This window comes from Anguilla rostrata, chromosome 12 (genome assembly GCF_018555375.3).
Source record: "Anguilla rostrata isolate EN2019 chromosome 12, ASM1855537v3, whole genome shotgun sequence".
In the NCBI taxonomy this organism is placed as follows: Eukaryota; Metazoa; Chordata; class Actinopteri; order Anguilliformes; family Anguillidae; genus Anguilla; species Anguilla rostrata.
In genome coordinates, this window is record NC_057944.1 from 6,355,494 (window position 1) to 6,377,398 (window position 21,905).

A 21,905-nucleotide genomic window follows, 5' to 3' on the forward strand; every position below is an offset into this window, starting at 1 on the left:
TCGAGTTTGAGGTAATAAAAGGCCATAAGCCAAAGCTACTAACTGTCTTTCTGTGTCTGTTCACTATGTGACGCCAAGGCCATCCCCAGCCCTGCATCACAGTACATGCACATTGTTTAGCCATTTTCAACACCATATTCAGCCAGGTCCTCTGAAGCTTCAATTAAAAGAGCTAAACTTAGTGAAACTCCAGACGTGTGCTGACAATCTGCAGTGTCTTCTGGAGGGCATCCATTCTCATGTTCATCCTCTTCCTCCATGACAGGCCACACAATTCTTTCTCGAAGCATCTGCAAGAATTTTTTTATTTGTTTGTTTTTGTTTTTTGTTTTTTGTTTGTTTTGATGACCTACAGTCCCAAAGAACCGAGTGTACCAGAATGAAACGAGAGTAGGCGGAATAATGACATAATTTCAAAATGATTTTTTGTTTTGTTTAATTTGCAGTTATTCTAAGTATTTTTTTTTATTTTTATTATTTAACCTTTATTTACCCGGGGTAGGTTCGCTGAGCACGGATGCTCTTTTGCAGGAACGCCCTGCTTCACACTTATACACTTTCACACTTGGGGGCTGCCCAGTACAACCACAATCCTCTATTATTGGCCACTGAGCAGCTCCACTGCTCTAGTATGCATTAGCACTCACTGCAATCTTGAGAGCAATCTTCAATTTTCTTTTCTTTTTTCTTTTTTTTTTTTTTTTTTGATGCCAGAAAGGTCCTAGGACAGTGCAAGTTCAGGGATGGTTCTCTTCTCCACTGTCAGCTCAATATTGCCTTCAAGATGAAAGACAACAGAAAGTAACATCTATAACATTAACTTCTACAAAAACCGCAGCAGTTTGATTATGGAGCTTTTTGTCTCAATATAAAAAGAAGTCAAGATGTAGTGAGTGAGTAGGCTAGCTAGACAGAATGGAGAAGACACAGGATGTCTTGTGTGGACTATGTATATATGAAACAATGGACCATATTTGTCAATAATTGCAGTATACAAAAAGTAATACTCATAAATGTAACACTTCTATACATCATTCAACCAAAAAAAAATCTTAAGGCCTTAAAATACTTTTTACAGATAGTTCCCAATTGTATTTTAAAGACCTATGTACAGTTTAGTAGTTAAGAATTCTTGTTCACACACACAAAGGCACTGAACAAAGTTATCTATATTCCAGTCAAACAGTCTGCCTGTTTTTGGTTCTTAGAAATCTTGATAGTGAAGTGGGATGTATTTGTCTGGAATACTGTAGCACCATCAAATTATTTATTATTATATGTAATGCTATACCCCGAATGCTTAAACTCTGGTGACGTCCCTTACTGTCCGGATTTCCCAAGTGGTGAACAGTATAAAATGTAGTCTACTTAGCCTGTTTTGGCCCATGCAGGTTGTGATAAATGTGCACCATGTGATTCTGTATTAGGCTAACAGCAGACCAGTTGTGTCCAATCATTGGGGATTTTATCACTAGCGCTGTGTACAAAACAGACGGCGGAACAGAGGGAGGTTTTGTTTGGGAAACGACCTGCGTTCCGAGAGATTTGGAATAAATTGGAATCACAAGTGCGAGCTTTTGGAGCTCATGGCATTCAAATCGATACAGGCTACTAATACTCAAAGCCAACTCCGCCCATGATTATCTGAAGGAAATGGGACGAGACGAAACATTTCGAAAACTCGGGGCATTTATTTAAAAGTTCGCCGTGAGACGGTGAAGATGACGGATTGTAATCTTATAGCTGCGCTTTTTACCACCGGTTTAGTTTTATCCTGTGTTGCATTAACTTTAACTTCATCAGATAATAAAGTTAGCTTCGAGGCGCTACTGGCGAGGCTCTCCGCCAGTTTGATAGCAAGAGGCGAGCCCGTTTTCCCTGACCAGACGCTGCGGCTGGACGGGAGCGCACTGCAATCGTTGGAGAATGATATTACAGATTCTGGGGACATTCCTCGGTCTATCCTCGGTGACGGATCTGCGCTTGGCGGTCCACAAGTTCAAACTAAATACGGAGTACTGAAGGGGCTTACAGTAGACAAGGCGCACATATTTTACGGAGTCCCGTTTGCTGACCCGCCTGTTGGCGAGAGGCGGTGGAAGCCCCCCACTCCGCCTACGCCGTGGAAAGAAGTGCGTGATGCCACATTCCCGAGACCCGGCTGTATGCAGACATGCAGTGGACCCATCTATAACGAGTGTCCTACAGAGGTAACGCAAAGAGTAAATATGAGCTGCTTACGTCATAAAAGTGCAGTTCGCTTTAAACGTAAGCAGGTTCACACATTAGGCTTGTTGTCCATGTATGCACTTTATTGAAAGACAAAGTGTGTACATTAACTTGAAATGAAAACGCTAAGTGGCGTTTAAATTTGAATTCTGTCATGAGTTTTGCGCACATCGAATGAAAAAGAAATGCAATTGCAGATTTGCATTTTAATTAGGAAAAATTCCGCAGTATGCTTCCTTATCCAGTGATGTATCATAATAGCCTTGCACACACGCAAAATGTTCCTTGGTTTCTTAAAGAACCACCATTGAAGGCAAGAAGCCTACTGTTATTGTGTGCAGGAGTATTTCAGCATGTCCAAAGGCACAGGGACTCAAAGTTGGATAAGAAAACTCCAAATGTCTTCAGTTCAGGCAACTTAAAAAATAGAGGCAAAACAGGACACTGCTGCTGTTCCCTTGAGCAAGGTACTTAACCTGCGTTGATTCAGTATATATGCAATGTAAGTACTGTGTAAAAAGATGTGTAAGTCACTCTGGATAAGAGCATCCGCCAAATGCCTGTAATGTAATGGGTAGTTGCTGAGTAAACAGTGGACAGCCTGTTGGAAAATTCCAAGAGATATATAACACCTGCTGTACACCCTTTGTACACCCATCACTATATCAGAGCACATGTAAACAAAAAGGAGGAACTGCTTTCTTCAATCAACATCAAAAAACATCAGGAACTTCTAACGGCTGACATTTTGTTTTTGCCAATTACTTATCAAGGCACATGCAACTTATCAAACTTATCAGAGCACATGTCACTAAACATATAAATATATATATTTATTTTTTTTTTTTGCCAATGTTTGCAAAACATTTAGTCTAAGACCTAAAATGTCGAGAATAGGAGGTGGTTTGGGGAATTTCCAAGGAACATAGCCACAGTGATTTCATAAAGTCAGCAAGATTGAGTGTCAACCAATGAACATCATTTTATGCAAAGTAAACAGATAAGAAATCGATAAACCATTGTGGCGCATTGAAAGAGGAAACACCCATAAGGAGGGAATTAAGGGGGGTTAAGTCTGAAAAAGTGTATAAAAAAGAATGTAACTGAGGTGATGGCAGAGCTTTCTGCAGAAAGGTCTCGGCTTTGTGATCACTGGTTGAGAATAAGGTCTGATATTCTGAAGATTCTGCCTCATCCTCTTTATTGAAAATATTGAAGAAATTCTGCACAAAGATTGAAGAACTTGTCGTCTGGAAACCACGACAAGCCCTCATTCTGGGTTGAGTCAAACCAGCAGGTTGGGATTGGCCAATGATATTGCATGCTGGGTTTATTATTTAATATAATTTGTTTACATAATAAGTACAATATGGGTCTAAATCAGTCTTGCTGCTGGGTTTTTTCATGCCCTTGCCCCCCCTTGTTCCACCACTATGTATCACCCTTTCTTAACTGACATGCTATTAAGATAAGAAAACATGCCAGAAGGTATTTGTATTGCATATGTCTTAACACTAAGAAAACACAAGTCAAGAACAAAGTTTTTTGAAGAATTATATTTACAAAAACCAATTCAGTTCAATACAATTAAATTCAATACAAACAATTCAACAATTAAATTCATCAATAAAACACACATAATTATTTAGAAAAATACACAGAAATTGTAAATTTACATATTTCACCCTCAAGGGGAGTGGTCTGATCTTACCAATCAGGTAAAGGACTAGTCATTATATGATAAATCTTAATGTCTCAAAGAGACAGGCATATGCTGCACTATTTTAGTTCCAACATGTGCTGGAAGAGGAGTAGAGAGAGAGGGAGAGGGAGAGAGTTAGAGACTTGACTTTTGGGCTCCTTTATGCCACATAACAAAAAAGAAAGAAAATGAGACTCAACAGGTTCACACCATTATCAAAAACACCACCCCCACCCCACCCCATCCCACACACACACATACACACACACACGTGCACGCACACACCCACAATTAACCGAACTATACAATCACAAATCAAAAAAAAACAAACGCAATTACAGAATATAGATCTTCTCACCAAGACTTCTAAACAGTTGTTTTAATTATCCATCCTCATTCACCCTGCATAGACATTGCACTCCCCAAATCCCCCAGAAACCCTGATGATTGTACACCGATGTATAAATGTAGTTCAAAGACATGTGCTCCAGAGTGCAATAAGGCAAAATTGGAAACAAATACTTGCAGTCATAAAAAAAGTTTCAGAAGTACATCGACACCTTAGAAAACCTTTTAAGGAGATCGATACAGATGTATTTCCTCTAGATATTTTTTTTGTGCTTTTTTTGGTAATCATGGTACAGTGCCGTCTCTTTCAACTTGTATCCGGTAAAAAAAGGAGTGTCTAGTCTAAAACAATCACATTCTAAAAGAAAATCTATAAGTGCTTCTCAGGTAGTCCATACTTACTGGCTGAACATCAATAAATTTTGGCTGGGCCTCATCAAGGCTGGGCAAATCTTGTGTACTTTAGGCAGCAACAGAATAGGCTGCAGTCTGAGAGCTGGTTCCCCTTTGGAATCTGCAGAATTACAGTATTTTAGCACAAATTACAGGCCAGCTGTTCCCACCTCCTAAGGTAGCATAATCAAATGAAACCGCAGTGAAAGGACCATGTTTTTTTTCTTTCTTCAATAATGACGCTGCTGAATAAAGACCAGCAACCAGAGAGGAGATAATATGTGAACAAGGTCCCTTAGCAGCAGTGCCCGTGGTGACATGACCAGGATATCGCTGATATTTCAAATCCTCTGTTCGAACAGTGAGCTTCCCCTTTATTTTGGCCCAATATCAAAATGTTTTGTGGCAAGTTCAGCAGCCATGTTTAAAATAGTTCTGTTGCCACCTCCACATGGACAGCTATGAAGTCCTGAGAAATCTGTTTCATGTAAATGGTAAATGGACTGCATTTATATAGCGCTTTTATCCAAAGCGCTTTACAATTGATGCCTCTCATTCGCCAGAGCAGTTAGGGGTTAGGTGTCTTGCTCAAGGACACTTCGACACGCCCAGGGCGGGGTTTGAACCGACAACCCTCCGACTCCGATTAAATGTAAAACAGTTAATAGCATATTGATAGAGGAAGTTGCCGAAAAGACATAAATTATCTATATTTATAGTTAATGGTACGTACCACGCCTGGCCTGGTTAGCGTGGGGAACTCAATCAGGACAACGCGGGTGGATTTTGAGATGTTCACTCTTAGCCATTGCGCTCTGCGGATGGCGGTTAGCGACGTATGGAGCTCCTCCTGGTGGACGGGCTGTGCTTTATGGTGAAAACGTTCCTTGAGCTGCTCAGCACTTCCTGCCGATATGGCGGAAACTGTAAAACTCAGAGCATGGCAAGTTGGCAACCGTAAGATTTCATTTCAGTGTTTGTTTTTATGGTAAAATAACCATTTTATGGTTCGCAAACCGCAAGGCTCCTACTGAGGAAGGCCGATTAAGGGCTTTGGCCCGAATTGCCACTGTTTTTGTGAATTAAAACAGCTGAAGGTAGCCTTAGAGCATGCAGACTTTTATTTGACCAATTATTGCTGGAATGCTGTTCTGCCCAACACCTGCTACTGAGGATAATGGATGTGCATGTCCCCACATAACCTACAATCTTAATTTTTATATATATTTTTTTACTTTGGAATAAAAGTATTGCCTGGGATCACAGCCCACAGCCCTCATTTTCTGTATAGCCAATATATTTAAATAATTTATATACAGATAGCCCTTCATCTCTTGTTAAACCTTTGCTTAAATATGCAGTTGTCTCTTAGGCAAGGAAATGTCTCCACCAAGCCTGATGTAAGTCTCATTTTTAGTTCTTTGGGATCATTTTACCCTAGCGAACAGAATCTGACTGCTACCGTACCCCTTTTTCTGACAGTGCAAGAGAAAATGATTTGCACAGAGATTTGATTATCTTATATTCAAATAACCCCTATTTTGGCTGTTCAAGTAATTATACCCCGACATCAATTTCATATTTTACTCATTGAATAGTTTGATGTGTAATATTTTTTAGAAATCATTTCCTATAAAGAATATGTTTTCTTCATCACCCCATATTTCTGTGATCGAGTGTTGGTTTTTTTGTTTGTTTTGGTATTTTTTGTAAAAGATAACTTTTTCATTTCCTACCCTTACTTCTCTATTCTTGAAATCAGATAAGGAGCAACATTTTCTGATTTAAGTATTGGTGATTCGATGTATATTTAGCATGTAACATCTTTTGGTAATATTTTTTCCATAGGTCAGTGAAGACTGCCTGTACCTCAACATATTTGTGCCGCTGGACGTCGACTTCAAGTCTCCTCTGTTGACACCGCTGCCGGTGATGGTGTGGATCCACGGAGGGGATTTCATAGCCGGCTCGGCCTCCAAACCCTTATACGACGGGAGGTTCATCGCCAATTTCACCCGCACCGTGGTGGTGAACCTGGAGTACCGGCTTGGTGAGACCTGCCTTTACGTTCTGAGTCCTCGCTGCTGGTGTTGCTCCAGCTAAACAAGTGTTTGCTGTACGTAAGTGCTTGCTATAGATACTGTAAGTTTGCTATACATAAGTATTTGCTGTAGATAAGTGTTTGCTATAGATAGGTGTTTGCTGTAGATAAGTGCTTGCTATAGATATTGTAAATGTTTGCTATATATAAGTGTTTGCTGTAGATAAGTGTTATAGGTAAGTGTTTTCTGCAGATACGTGTTATAGATAAGTGTTTGCTGCGCTTAAAATCCTATTTTTATTCCTTGCTTTGCTAAATAAGACAAAAATATTGCTGATGAGACAGTTTTACTGATTTCAAGATTTGGCAATGGGGTATGACAGTTCCTCTTGTCAAGCAAAAAGTTACTTCTTTTTACTAAGCTAATATTTCCTACTTTTTATGAGACTGAAACAGTTAAGCCTTTTTTGCAGTGAAGTATCACTAACTTAGTATGCACCCTCAGAAAAAAAGGTATGAAAGTATGAAAAAGTGTCTAAAATAGTAGACGCATTTGTCACTGGGATGGTACCCTAAAGGTGCATGAACTTGTAACCTTCGTCAACAATGCATACCAGGGGCGTGCACAGACATTTTGGACATTTTGAGGGGCCAAGAACCGCCCCCACCCCAACGTCGGCACATTACATCAAGATATTGTATGAAAAACTGCTGACATTTTAGTTTTATAATGACTACGGCGATTTAATTAGGTTTAATTAGGTATAATCTTAATTATAACAATAACAACAGCAACAACAACAATAACAATAATATTCATTAATTTGGTCCAGGGGGGCAGTTCAGCCAACGACGACAAAGGGGCTGCAGATTGAGGCACTGTAGCCACCCCCTCTGCACATACACTATATGACCAAAAGTCTCTGGACACCCCTTGGTCTGGGGCTGAAAAGAGAAAATGATGTACCTTCACTGTGTGTTTATTTCTTACTGTGTGACCCGATAAGAATCACAGCAAAGACAGCATTATTTTAGTCTTTCAGTGAACCCTGAATGGAATTATGGACTTGGTATGCATATGCATGTTAGGGCTTCACAAAGTGTCACGCGAGTCATTATTTGTCCAAAATGCGCACAAGTTATCTCAGTATACCTTTGGCTTTATTGTTTTCTGCCTTTCTTTAAAAATGTTTTAATGTGCTATTCCCCTAAATTCAATCTAGTGCTCATTTCCAGTTTAAGGGCACATGCATTACAAACAGGTTTAAGGTCTGCATTTAATCAACATTTGTCCTTAAGTTTGACTTACAAGTTAACACAAACGTTGCACTTTGTGGTTCGGGTAAATTTAATGCTGATCCCACAGTTTTATATTGTTCTATGCAATGCAGAACACAGTAATATTTCTAAAAAATAACTAAATAAATACATTTAAAAACCGAAATTGAAAACCGTGATTATTTTCCAAAACTGAATCGAAGTCAAGCCAAACTCACTAAAAACACTAATCGCTCAGCGCTATTGGAGGTGCTTCACACTGCTGGTGGAGCACGTTTTATGCGACTGCCGTTGAGGGAATATCGCCCTGTTTCAGGTGCCTTCGGCTTCCTCGTCTCCGGGAAAAACCCCAAGGCGTCGGCCGTGGGGAACTACGGGCTCCTGGACCAGCAGGCGGCCCTCCTCTGGGTGCAGCAGAACATCGCTGTGTTCGGAGGGGATCCCAGCAGGGTAACCGTGGAGGAACATCCTTTAAAAAATAATTACAAACCCAGTGACCCAGATTCGGTCACACAAATCTAGCGTCGGCTATGCAAACAGATGGGCCCGTGAATCATCGGGGAAAAACCGATGTAAGAAAGTCAAGCTGATTTTAAAGTTACTTTAGTAGAGGTTCTCAGTGCTAAGGTGGTAACATACAGTGACTAAATTGAAATTTAGGACTTGGACCCAACAAACTGGTAGCAGGTAATGGCTAGCTAGCTAGGAACTAACTGTGCTCAAAAGATGAAATAGCTGGTATTGGCATTGGTAGATATTCAGGCTATGTGCTTCTACAGCATCTGCACTAGTACAATGTGAACAGTGCCAATGTACATTAGGTGAAAAGTATATTTTTTTTTTTTTCAATGCCCACTTCTAGTTTTCTATACAAATACAGACGTTGTTTAAACGTATGCAGAAATGCATAGAGATAGTGTTATCTCTACACACCTAATAAAATGTATATATTTGTGAATTAATTGTGTAAAATTAATTAGTTCACATGTACAACCTCAGGAAACATTGGTGCATAAGTTATTTCATGAAATGTGTTGTCTTGCTTTAACCTGTTAGGACCAAATGCCGCTATACTCACCAGTGTGAAGCCACCTGGTCCTCAGAAACTTCTGTAAATGCACTTCCTATCTACAGTTAGTTTGCTTTGTTCTAAATCAGCATTAAGTTGATTTTTTTTGTTGTGTTTGCTCGTTAGGATAATTTGGCTATTTTGAAGTGAACTATAAAGAACAATCTGTAAACAAAAGCCTTGCTGTTGTGCAGGTTGTTTGTTTTTAATATGCATTACAGAGCCTGCCATTAAACACAAATGTGATGGCATGGTATTTTAATCCAGGCCCTCCCAGCCGGCACACAATATTGTTGATTAATTATGGAGGAATGAATCTTCATGAATGCCGGAATCGGTTGGGCTACCATTTAATCTCTGGCTCACTGGGCCAGACCACGCAGGCTATATTTGGAATGGAGAATTACAGTCTCATGATTTGTTAATACAAGTGAGAGACTGACAGCTTAGTTTATTGTAGTGCGCCACCCATACTGAGCTCTGCTGAAGCCCTACTCTCCCACTCTACTCCTCTGTGTGTGTGTGTGTGTGTGTGTACGTGTATGTGTATGTGTGTGTGTGTGTGCATTTGTGTTTGTGCGTGTGTGCGTGTATGTGTGTGTGTGTATATATATGTGTGTGTGTGCGTGCATGTATATGTGTGTGTGAGTCTGTGTGTGTGTGTGTGTGTGTGTGTGTGTGTGTGGTGTGTATGTGTGTGCGTGTGTGTATATATGTGTGTGTGTGTATGTGTGTGCGTGTGTGTATATGTGTGTGTGTGTGTGTGTGTGTATGTGTATGTGTGTGTGTGTGTGTGTTTGTGTATATGTGTGTGTGTGTGCTTATCACTACAGGTGACTATATTCGGGGAGAGTGCGGGAGCCCAGTCTGTGTGTCTCCACCTCATGCTGCAGAGCAGCCAGCCCCTGTTCCAGCAGGCTGTGTGCCAGAGCCTTCCGTTCTCCATCCCTCTCAAGACCAGGTAATAAAGAGGTTAATGTCTCCGTTACACACACCATGTGCGTTACGTACGCGACATCCATTACACGTACTACACTGGTTACAAACATGCCGCATACACACCACACCTATTACACACACTACAGCAGTGGTAATGTACCCTGTTCCTGGACATCTACCATCCTCTTGGCTTTCACTGCAACCCTAATTTGGAGTGGAGTGAAAACCTAGAGCATAGGACAGTAGATCTGCAGGAACAGAGTTGGTTACCACTGCACTACACACATTACACAAACTTTACACGTGCTACGGGCATTACACATTACATTACACGCTATATTTATCCATTACACACACTGCAGCCATTAAATGCACTACATGCAGCACAAACGCTATACCCATCACACACACAACACGTATTACACACACTACATGCATTACACACTATAGTGCCACTACACACTGCACATGTGTAGTATAATGGGTAAGGAGCTGGTCTTGTAAACTATAGGTCACAGGTTCAATTCCCAGGTAGGACACTGCCGTTGTACCTTTGAACAAGGTACTTAACCTGCATTGCTTCAGTATATATCAAGCTGTATGGATGCAATGTAAATGCCATGTGAAAAGTTGTGTGTAAGTAGCTCTGGATAAGAGCGTCTGCTAAATGCTCCACAGCAAGCACTATACACACTGATGTTTTGGTGCCAGGAAGGCAGTTGGGGCACTGTCCACCAGGGGGCAGCGCCGGCCTTTACACACAGGTATGGCCACAGCTGGAATGCTTTGTAATTACTACAGCTGTGGCTAGTTACCTAATCACTGGGCCTAATAAAAGGTCTGGTTCACTGACCTGAAACAAAGAGCTTTTAGGATGACAATGGAGCGGTGCTTTGCACAGGGTGGTGGATTAGTGACAGGTTTTGTGTGGTTCTTTTTTTTTTTTGTCCCATTTCCTTTGAGTTGTGGTTGCCAGATTGGCCAATTAGTGTTTTTTTTTTTTTTTGTTTGTTTTTTTGGGCGAAATAAAAGGGTGGTAAGCCAACACTTCTGTGTTTGTCTGTACACCATGTGAGCAGTGGTCACCCTCAGCCCTGCCTCACACACATTTGAACTGAGTGCTCGACGAGAAGTTCAATGCAGAAGTGTGCTTTTTGAGCAGTATATTCCAGCACATGACTGACCTAAATTTGTGACCACAGGGCAGAGACAAAACGATCATTGATCTCGTAGAACAGATGCACATTCTAAGCAACCCTGGGTAAAATACGCATTTGTTTTGGATTCAAATACTTGATGTGCTCTGTTGATCTTGTCTGGTGCAACTGAGCCTGCCAATAGGACCAAAAGGTGGGGTTTGCACTTTTTGAGAGAATGTCATAGGTTCCAGTACACCAGACAAACTTAGTAAAGTGTAGAAAAGTATTTGAAGCCAAAACAAATCTGACCCTGATCTGATTCTAAGTCAAACTGGGTCTTTACACAACTGACTTCAGCGAGGGCTGGAGGCTGCGTTCTCAGAACCTGCGCAAACGCATCGCGTCGTCGGCACAAATCGCCAGCGTGACGACAAATTCCAGCGCAGGATCGAAAGAGGACTTTGCCGGTCGAGTGGATGGACTTAACTCTATCCGCAGAGGCAACGGGCTGTGCCCGGGATCCATCACTGTTGCTACAGAGGTGGTCGTTTTCTCAGAGGCAAAATAACCGGTCCCTTCCATTGACGCGGGCAAATTGGTACTCGAGCTTGACGACTTTCAGCCATCTCTGGCCTTGTGAACCGAGTTTCTCACTGCGGGGCCTGCCCAATTCAGGAGCGATGTCATCGTGCACCTGTTCCCTAACACTAAGAAGGTAGCAGTCTTATGTGTTTGGTATGTTTTGGTCAACTTACGCCTGTGAGTCCAGCTTCTCGCACACACAAACTCAATAAAAAAAACAGCTCTTCTTATCCCCGGCTGATACCAGTCTCCTCCATTGCCTTCAGATTGCGCTGAATTTATGAGTCAAACTCACTGCTCTCATTCAAAACTAAAAATGCCACTTCTCCCACCGATACAGGCATGTCCACGGGTATTCTGCCCTTTCTTGGTGTTGTGTTTTATTTGATTATTTTAGAAATATATCCAAAGAAATGGTCTTGAAATTATAGACCACCTACGTATATACTTACCAACGTAATGTGGGATAAACAAAGATAAATTTAATCACATGAGTGCCAGTGATTTAAAATGAATGTTTTTTAATGACTTTACATAGCATGGACATAGGTCACATTTATTGAAGGTATCATGAAATTTTCTTCTCTTTTGCATGTCTGGGTAAGACACATCATGATCTCTTTATACTTAATTGAATTTTAAAACATTTATTTATCTTAATCTAAAATATACACTAGTTTTCTTCACTTATTTCAGACAAAGCAACAAATGTAATCGTAGACATTGTTTGTTTCGTACTACATTCCTTTGTGTTTATAGAAAATTTGCGATTACCAAAAGCAAAAAATGGTGTTAAATAGACTGCTGAACTTCTGGCCCATCTGCATTTTCTGCTTTTAAAATCTCCATTTGAATTTGTAAATGAATGGCCCTCCACTACACCATTACATCCACTACACCAATAACACAATCTACACCGCTGCACCTATACACACTACACCATTACATCCATCCATTAGACATTGCATGCATTGACTTTATTCTCGAAATAAATACATTAGACTGTGTACAATAGGTGTAATGTGTACTGTGTTATACATGCAATGTGTGGAGTGGGTCTAATGGTGTAATGTGTGTAATGATGTAGCGGTGTAATGGTTATAACAGTGTAGCATGTGTAACATTACATTATTACATTCAATGTCAGATGCTTCTATCCAGAGAGACATACAATAGGTGTTATATCAAAGGTCATTAGAAAAACTACAAAACACAGGTTTGATAAGGTACAATACTCATTATGTATGTTATTCATAGCCATGACCACATTAAGTCCAGTTCACACAGTGAACATTACTCTGACCTAACCTATGCTAAGTCAAGGTTGTAATGACTTAGTGTTTGTAATGTGTGTAGTGTTTATAATGTGTGTGTCAGTGCCAATGCTTGTTGCTGATTGGCCCAGTGGCTCTGCTGTGACCGGGCTGCTCGTGTTTTCCAGGCATGAGGCGCTGAAGCTGGGGAAGCATTTCGCTAAGTCGGCTAACTGCTCGGCGAAGGACTGGGCCTGCCTGCAGGCTCTCACCTCTCAGGAGGTGCTCGCCGCACAAGTGAAAGCAGGTGAGGGTAGGGGGGGAGCACGCCTCCTGGGGGGTCACACCTCCTGGCCTCTTAAGCCTCTGTCACACCACAACCTTCAAAGACAACATTACGTATTTATCCATTATTTACCCATAACAGTAATTATTTACGGGGGGCTCTGGAGCCTATCCCAGCATGCATTGGCCTAAAGGCAGGAGTAACACCCTGGACCAAGGTCACCAATCCAGGGCAGAGCACATTTAGCAGAAATGTTTAGAAATACTTCTGACCAGGACGGTATTTTGTTATGATTTAATTGTATATATAAGTTATGCACCATCATACATCATAAAAAAACATGTACTTAACTAATTAGGTAGGCACTAAAATGACCGATCACCTGAGTAGTATCTTGTTGCCTATACAGACAAAAAAATCCTTTTGGATTTTGGTCCTATGACTGTCAGGGTTCCAGCACATCTGGGAAAACCTGTCATTTTTTGCTGCAATTTTCCAGGCATGGATTAGGCATTGAAATGAGAAATAAAAGTTTTTGTTTAACATTATTGACCAAAACCACAGTTGTCCCAGTCTCCTCCAGTCGATTGCAATCTATCCATCCTTTGCTTTGAATTCTACTTCGAAGTCTCTTTCATGGTGTGATGTGTTGGTTTTGCGGTTAGTGGATACAATTATTTAAAGCTCAATTACTTCAAATGCTGTTTGAATCATCTCTCTCAGATGAAATTGTGAAGGTGTTGTTGCCGTAGGGATATAATAGTTTCTCCTCTGCAGGTTCAAAAATTGTGAACCCCTTCAGATTCCTGGAGCTGTTTGAGTCGTGGGGGCCCTACATCGATGGCGAGCTGATCAAAGAGCAGTCAATCACTGCTTTCCAGAAGGGGCACTGGCAGAAGGACAAGCCAGTTCTCCTCGGTTGGTTGACGGGTCACACGCACACACAGTTATCTGTAAGGTTACGACGCTTAGAAACTTCGTATTTGGATCAGTTGTAGTGTATCTTGAACTAATAAAGCTAGAACACAGAGTTTGTTGTTTCCACTCATAGAATGGTTGCAGGAGCACTGAATGTCTGAGTTGAACTCTCAGGACGCCAGTGTCCTTGCCATTGGGAGGCTTGCGCGAAGGGGTTGAAGCATGTAACAGTAGTACCAGTTCATGATGTGAAATAAGGAGAGTTACCCTGAGAGGACAGGAAACTGTCCTCAGTGCTAAATGATCAGTGCCAAAGGCTCAGTGATAAATGCACTTGGTAAAAGATCAGTACTAAATGCCTAGTGGTAAATACATAGTGGTATAAGATCAGTAGTAAATGCACAGCGCTAAATACTCAGTGGCTTGGTGGTAAAGGATTAGTGTAATATATTCAAGTTTGTTTCTGGGTTTCAATATTTCAGGGCCTCCAATAAAGGGCCTCTCTAATATTTTGCAGGCACTACTTCTGAAGAGGGTGTGATATTTGTGTATGGAGTCTTCACCAAACCAGTCTCGGCACTGGAATGTACCGTCTACACCACAGCCATCTTCAAACAGCACGCTCTGCGCATTCTGCACAAGTACATCCCCTTGTACCAGGACGCGGACCGCCGCTCAATGCTTTCTCAGGTGAGACTGGCTCTCGTCTTGTTGTGGTGCTGCTCGGTTGCGGTCGGGTACGGCGCGTAGCCCTAAATCCAGGCCGATAAGCATTTGGGCCCAAAGTGCACCAGACGCAGAGCGTACGCGGAATGCAGGCGACGTGGAGCTTGTTTCCGTTCAGCACCTATGCTAGTGGAATTATAGCTGTTACACAGGCTGTGGAGTGTGTGTGTAGTGCACCCGAGTGAATAGCAGCCTATTTCTGGTGTCAAGCTAAATTGTTTCCACACCTGACATGCTGATTGCATGGATATACACTGTGGAAATGCACTGTTGATTGTCATATTTGCACCATGTCTCCACAGAAGCACAGTCCTAGACTATAGATAAGCAACCTATGTTCATTGTTGTATGTTTATTAATAGGTTACACGTGCACCGATGCATATTTTAAAAGCAGCAGTCATCACAGAGATGGAAACATATCTGATCTGATTATGAAATTAATCAAATTAGCACTGGGTGTATAACTTGTCAGAAAATTTAATTAAAATAGATGCTGAGTAAATGTTTAGGCAGCTATTTAAACATAGCCTAAATAGAGGGATGGAAACATGCAGTATATGTCCTCTAGGCTCCATGAAGGATAAAACCAATCACAGCACAACCTTTAAAATTTTTTTTACAAAACACTCGCGCCACACATCAAGAAAATATTAAGCTAATGAAATGAAAGGATAAGACCATTGGATGTTTGGTCTGATTGAGAGAGCCAGGTTGGAGATTTGAGCAGGACACGGGAGACCTACATACTGTACTTTTTGGGAAGTCCATCTTTAATGACCTCAGTAAGCAGGATCTTGGTTTAACATCTCATCTGAAAGACAGATGAGCTTGTTGCAAAGGTGTGTCTGTGTCTTGAACGGGCAAATGGTCAGAAAACGGATATATGAAAAATACATATTTTTAAATGAATGATATCACTATTCTGCCGCAACGTCCTTTTAATCTGTGACCACATTTTCAACAGTGCTGTTGTGGCTATTGATTTCTGAATCTCTGGCCATGCTATTACTGTGGGCGCCAGCAGATGGAGCTGTAAGGCAAGTTTCTTAAGACAGTGTGGCAGCTCATTTGTCCCACCAGGCACAGGACAATTGGAGTGGGGTAGTGCAGAGCATTCTCCAAATTTTTGATTAGCCAGCTATATAAATTGATCAGGTGACAACGTTTTTACTAAATTAATTAGCAAACCTTAAATATATATACTGCATGAAAACATCCATTATCTAATAACCTGCTTATTCCTGATCAGGGTCACGGGGGGTGCTGGAGCCTAGCCCAGCATTCATTGGGCAAAAGGCAGGAATACACCCTGGACAGTTTGCCAGTCCATTGCAGGACACACACACCATTCACTTGCACACTCATACCTAGGGGCAATTTAAACTCCACACAGAAAGTCCTCCGGCCATGATTTGAACTTTTTCGCTGAGAGGCTGTGCTGTCCCTGTACGACAACATGACAGTTGGCCAAACAGAGGTCTGTGGTCAGCCATTTAGCCAACCTTGGGTGTTTGGGGAGCTCCTTGGTAGTGTGGGCTGGCTCTGGGGGACAATGGATCGCAGGCACACACACTTTGGCACACGTGCACACACACTCAAACTCCCATTCAGTGCACAAGTGCAATTCCAACACTGCCAAAATGCTTACAGTGTATACAGAAGGAAGCTGAAGTTATAATCACAAAACAGACCTGGGTGCATCGTAGACATGCATACTTAACTAGATAGGAATCCCATCTTCAGCTAACCTATGCTGTGAAGTGTGAAGCATCGAAATTAAGCCTGTACTGCAGATGTTGAGCACAAAACATGGCGCTCCCATTAAAGTGAATGGGAGTATCAGCACTGAAGGCAAAATAATCATTCCCAGATGGTATTTTTAGACCTGATTAAGAATCATTACATTTCAAATGAAAAGCAGACTGCAAAAATATGTTTAATTTTTTAGGCAAATGTACAGTAAGTACATTTTAATAAATGTTTTCCCAAAACCTCTGGACCAAAACAACCTCTATTTCACAAAATGCTACTCCTAATCAAATTTATGATCACAAAAAATTGCCAATGACATTTGCTTTTATAGTTTTCTATTGGGAAGCAAGCTCTGATGTTCTAACTGAGGCCTTCCTTATGCAGAGAGCTGATGTTCTAACTGAGGCCTTCCTTACGCAGAGAGCTGATGTTCTAACTGAGGCCTTCCTTACGCAGAGAGCTGATGTTCTAACTGAGGCCTTCCTTACGCAGAGAGCTGATGTTCTAACTGAGGCCTTCCTTACGCAGAGAGCTGATGTTCTAACTGAGGCCTCCTTACCGGAGCGATGTCTAACTGAGGCCTTCCTTATGCAGAGAGCTGAAGTTCTAACTGAGGCCTTCCTTACGCAGAGAGCTGATGTTCTAACTGAGGCCTTCCTCTCCACGCAGATCGTGACGGACTACGTGTTCCTGTGCCCGTCGCGCAGGGCGGCGCGGGCGGCGGCCGGCGGGGGCGGGGCGGCGTGGCTGTACGTGTTCGACCACGCGGCGGCGGATCCCCGGGTGTGGTCGGGCCTGCGCCCCTGCTACGGGCGCGTCTGCCACGGGGCGGAGCTCCCCTTCCTGTTCGGCTCGGCCGCCGTGGCCAACTTCAGCCTGACCCCGCCCGAGCAGCTCCTGGCCAATCGCATTCTCTGCTACTGGGGCGCCTTCGCCCGCGGGGGGGACCCCTCCCCTGCCCCGCCCGCCGCGCAGACGCCCTTCTGCCGGGAGCAGCGGCCCGTCTCCTGGCCCCGCTATTCCGGCGCCTCCGCGGACGGCTGGGCACTCATGAACCTGACCCTGGCCTCTCACGCCCAGCCCGGCTTCAGGGACCAGCTCTGCGACTTCTGGGACAAGCTCGGCGTCTACTAAACCGCCACTGAGGCCTTTAGACAGCGTCATGGAGACAGCGTCATGGAAACAGGGGGTTAATGCTGGGGGAACATCGATGACAGAGCTGGATAGGGGGGCCCTTCTGGTGCTATACAGTGACCGCGCCCTCACTGAAGGAGTTTGCCACAATGTCTGGCCCATTCCGAGGAAAATATTCTCCCAGATTCTCTCTGGATTTCACAGATTCTGCCTGGGAAAGCTACCACTGTGCAGCTGTTTGTGTCTCATCTTCTGTTGTTTTAACACAGACACACCAGTGCTGCTTTTGGATCCCTTCACCCTTAACTATGGATTTATTTAAGTGTTTTGTAGCTGAGCATTCAAAGCGTTCAGGCTCCCTGTGTCCCCTTCCACAGGAAGTGGAATACAGATTAGTCTCTAGCTATGTCCAGCCTTGTTACTACTGTCTACTGCCAGCAGTCATCATTCAGCCTTCATTGTGTTTCTTTGTACAACTTAAACTAGCTTCCTAGAATCCTAGCTCCTGCACTCTAGGAGACAGCCATGGAGACAGGCACTGCAAGTGGGATGTCCTAGTGGCATTCGCCCTACCAGCTTGCTAGCAAACAAAAGTCTCTTAATCAGAGGTGTTCTTAACTAGCTGACGTTAGCTAGTTAGCATGCTAATGTCATAATCCGTGGCTAAATTCTGCAATATGTTGCTTACAGCAATTTTCACTGTATTCCGCTAATTGATGGTTGCAATTCTCATTTCCATAAGTGTATAGCTTGCTTCTGTTTTTTGATGTTTTTATTTAGGCTAACTGACCAGTCATGATGTCATGATGTGTCTTTGTGGTTTGTGCTTTCTGCAATTTGCCTTCACCCTATAAAGTATTGTAGTCACTCAGTGATTCATCGTTTATTTGAGCCTATGTTAGGAATGGATTTGCAGAGTGGTGGGGGGTGGGTGCGGGGGAAGGGTGGGGGGTTGGATAAAGTCATACAGGCCTGGAGACATCTCATGTGAAAACAGATAAAATTTTAAGGTCCAAATTTTCTGTAATGGAAAAACTCAATAAATGTCACAGATTGACTCCATTTATTTCCCCTTAAAAATTCATATTTTGCCGTATGCTGCTTGTACCCGTCAGTTATCGCTTTGGTTATATTATGTTTTATTTTGTCTGTGTAGTCATGTACATAGGGAAAAGTAAAATAAAAAAAATGCTTTTCAGGCTGTCTTGATTTTCTGTAGGCTTTATATCATTTCTTGTCCAGTTGCTAATCATGTGTGAGGTGGAAACCAGGTTTTATCTGTTCTATTCCCTACCGTAGGCAGCTGTCTGCTGCCTTCCTCCTCCAGATGCCTCCTCGCCTTGCAGTAGCGGTACGAACTGACATGGCGGATGCTCTTAACACGCTCCCCCCTGAGAGACTCCTCCCTGACAGACCCCTCCCTGACACACTCCCCCCTGACAGACCCCTCCTGACAACTCCTCCTGCCTCTGACAGACTCCTCCCTGACGCACTCCTCCCTGACACACTCCTCCCTGACAGACTCCTCCCCTGACACACTCCCCCCTGACAGACTCCTCCCTGACAGACTCCTCCCTGACACACTCCTCCCTGACACACTCCTCCTGACCTCCCCTGACACACTCCTCCCCTGACAGACTCCTCCCTGACACACTCCTCCCTGACAGACTCCTCCCTGACAGACTCCTCCCTGACACACTCCTCCCTGACACACTCCTCCCTGACAGACCCCTCCTATTTCAGAGGCACCCTGCAACATCCTCCTAGCCGCTAACCCTCTCTTCCTCTCCCTAGCTGGCATTCTGTGAACAGGGGACAAAAAATTACACCTGTTGCAAAGAAATCAATCAATCAATTAATTTTTATTTGTATAGCGCTTTTAACAAAGGAGCTTTGTCACAAAGCAGCTTTACAGAGAACCGGCCCCCAAAGAGTAAGCCTAGGGCAACAGTGGCAAGGAAAAACTCCCTGACTGATAGCAGGAAGAAACCTTGAGCAGAACCGGACTCAGAGGGGGAACCCATCTGCCGTGGGCAGGCACCGGTTTGTTAGAAATCCATGTTTAAAACAGTTTTTCTGAGTTGTCTACAAACAGAAGCAAAACATAGTCAAATAATTTCTATGTCCATGTTGTAATTTGGTTTTCAACCAACCGCGCTATGTTGAATCTGATTTTCTACATTTTTAGCACTCGAATGGGGACAGACTTGCTGTTTCATTGCTTTGCAGTGTCTGTGAGTGACCAAGGCAAGTGGAACCCATGCCAACTTGGAACCAAGAAATAAATGGTCAAAATTGTATGTATTTTGGTTTAATGAGTAAACCAAAGAGCATCAAAGAGCAAACAAAAAAATAATTAATTTACTTATGTGGATAAAAAAACCGTTGTTTTGTTGTTTTTTTAGAATAACTTGCGCAGATTTTAATGGACATAGCTCAAAGCACAGTCTATACATGAAAATATTGCCATGCCCGTGATTATAGTGGAGCGTGAGAAAATGTGTTTGTCACAACTGTGATGCGTTACCGGTTCTCCCGTAGGCCTAAGCAAGCCGTAGGCCCAGCTCGATGGGACGCTGTTTGTTTCAGTGACCGTCAGTTTGCGTCTGTTTGCCTTCACCTGCTTTCCCAATACCCAACACAGTGTGTACTGTAAAATATCTTGGCCTAAAGCCCCCCCCCCCCCCCCCCGTTCTGCAATCACTGCCTATCACACCCAAGATTCTGGGCAATCGAATGCCATATGTTGTCTTTAACCTCAATGTTGAGGCAATCATCCCTCTTATTCTTTAAGGGCATATGCACTTAATCAGGCTAAAATAATTTCACTGATGGACAGAATAGGAGCAGTACTGCGGTCTGACCTTACGTGGAAGTAAGGCCAATGTCCTGGTGCTTCAGAGTTCAAACTGTGCCTTGTTATCTGAGGTCTTGGAGCAGTTTCATTCCACTGCATGAAATTAACATTTTCTGGAATGTTCTAGTTTGTGGGACGAAGTGTGTAGGATTCTTCCCAACCATGTCAGGGTCCCAGTGAGTGTAATGTCCCGGAATGAACCTCTCCACACTACTCCTTTTTTTCTAAATAAAGATCTGGAAGAGGATATTTCACACAATCCCACACCAAAACTATTGGGACTTTCCACAACTATAAAAATCATTTCCTGTGGTTGTTCTCCCATGCCCCTCCCCCCACCCCCCACTTCTCTGTCTCTCTCTCTCTCTCTCTACCTGTTAGACAAAGTAATTAATAAAAAGTTGCAATTACTAACATAACTAAGCAATAGTGTTCTTGAATCGCTATCATCGGCTGTAATATTCTCCCTGAGGCTTGGTTAATGGTGAGAAAGTTGAGGAAAAAATTGGATGCATTCGGTCAAATGGATAAAGGACAATCATAATTGACTCTTAAATATTCATAACTCAGTGGTTACATATTCATGGCAATATATTCCCAAAACTCATCAGGGTGCAGCATTAATATGTAATGCATTCAACCATTTTACTTTGATCCTCAAAAAGCCAGAAACTGTTCTCCTGTTTTACTGGTCCTGACTTCCACAAAGAAAAAAAGAACAATTACATTTAAAAATGACTCTTCTGGGCCCATGAAAAATGTATGTACAGTGTAACCTTGAGACTGCAATAAAGAATTACTCTGCGGAGAATTATGCAAATTATACCCTCTGACACGTAAAAGCTCCGCCCACTTTGGAGTTAACAAAGCCTTGCTTTCCCATCACAAACGTATTGTGCTCTGTGTGACATCTTCTGTCTCAGAAAAACAATTAAGCTTGGTTTTGATTACTTCATATGGAGACAAGTATCTTTTCTAGTGCGGAGCTTTGAAGATTCTCCAACATACTGTTAAATGCCTGTTCCCTCATCCACTTTTTCAGGGGCTTATTGATATTTTTGCACTGCTTTAAGTCCACTGTGCATTCCTCAGAACTCGTAGTCCAGATAATATTGCTGTAATGATGGTCTTGGATGCTCATTGCTTTCACCCCATGCAAAAACATAATCTGGGCCTCCTTACCAGTGGGCAGAAGGGTGAGACTGGCACAGGAGTGTGCCAGCTACCTGCTCTCTCCTGCCTCGTCCAATGACAAGC

At 42.6% G+C, this 21,905-nt stretch overlaps 1 protein-coding gene across 1 annotated transcript; it reads left to right on the forward strand.

Moving 5' to 3' along the window:
- Positions 1 to 1,414: 1,414 nt before the first annotated feature.
- LOC135236045 (crystal protein-like) lies at positions 1,415 to 19,000 on the forward strand. Its single transcript, XM_064302194.1, has 8 exons — positions 1,415 to 2,210; positions 6,521 to 6,722; positions 8,308 to 8,441; positions 9,894 to 10,021; positions 13,162 to 13,280; positions 14,037 to 14,177; positions 14,695 to 14,867; positions 17,327 to 19,000. Exons 1-8 carry the CDS (start codon positions 1,722 to 1,724, stop codon positions 17,789 to 17,791), a joined length of 1,851 nt encoding a protein of 616 aa, XP_064158264.1. The 5' UTR covers positions 1,415 to 1,721; the 3' UTR covers positions 17,792 to 19,000.
- Positions 19,001 to 21,905: the final 2,905 nt, after the last annotated feature.

Coding starts and splice junctions, on each gene's coding strand:
- LOC135236045 (XM_064302194.1), top strand. CDS start 1,722: ATGACGGATTGTAATCTTATAGCTGCGCTTTTTACCACCGGTTTAGTT. Junction 2,211..6,520: donor ATAACGAGTGTCCTACAGAG/GTAACGCAAAGA, acceptor TTTTTTCCATAG/GTCAGTGAAGACTGCCTGTA. Junction 10,022..13,161: donor TCCATCCCTCTCAAGACCAG/GTAATAAAGAGG, acceptor CGTGTTTTCCAG/GCATGAGGCGCTGAAGCTGG.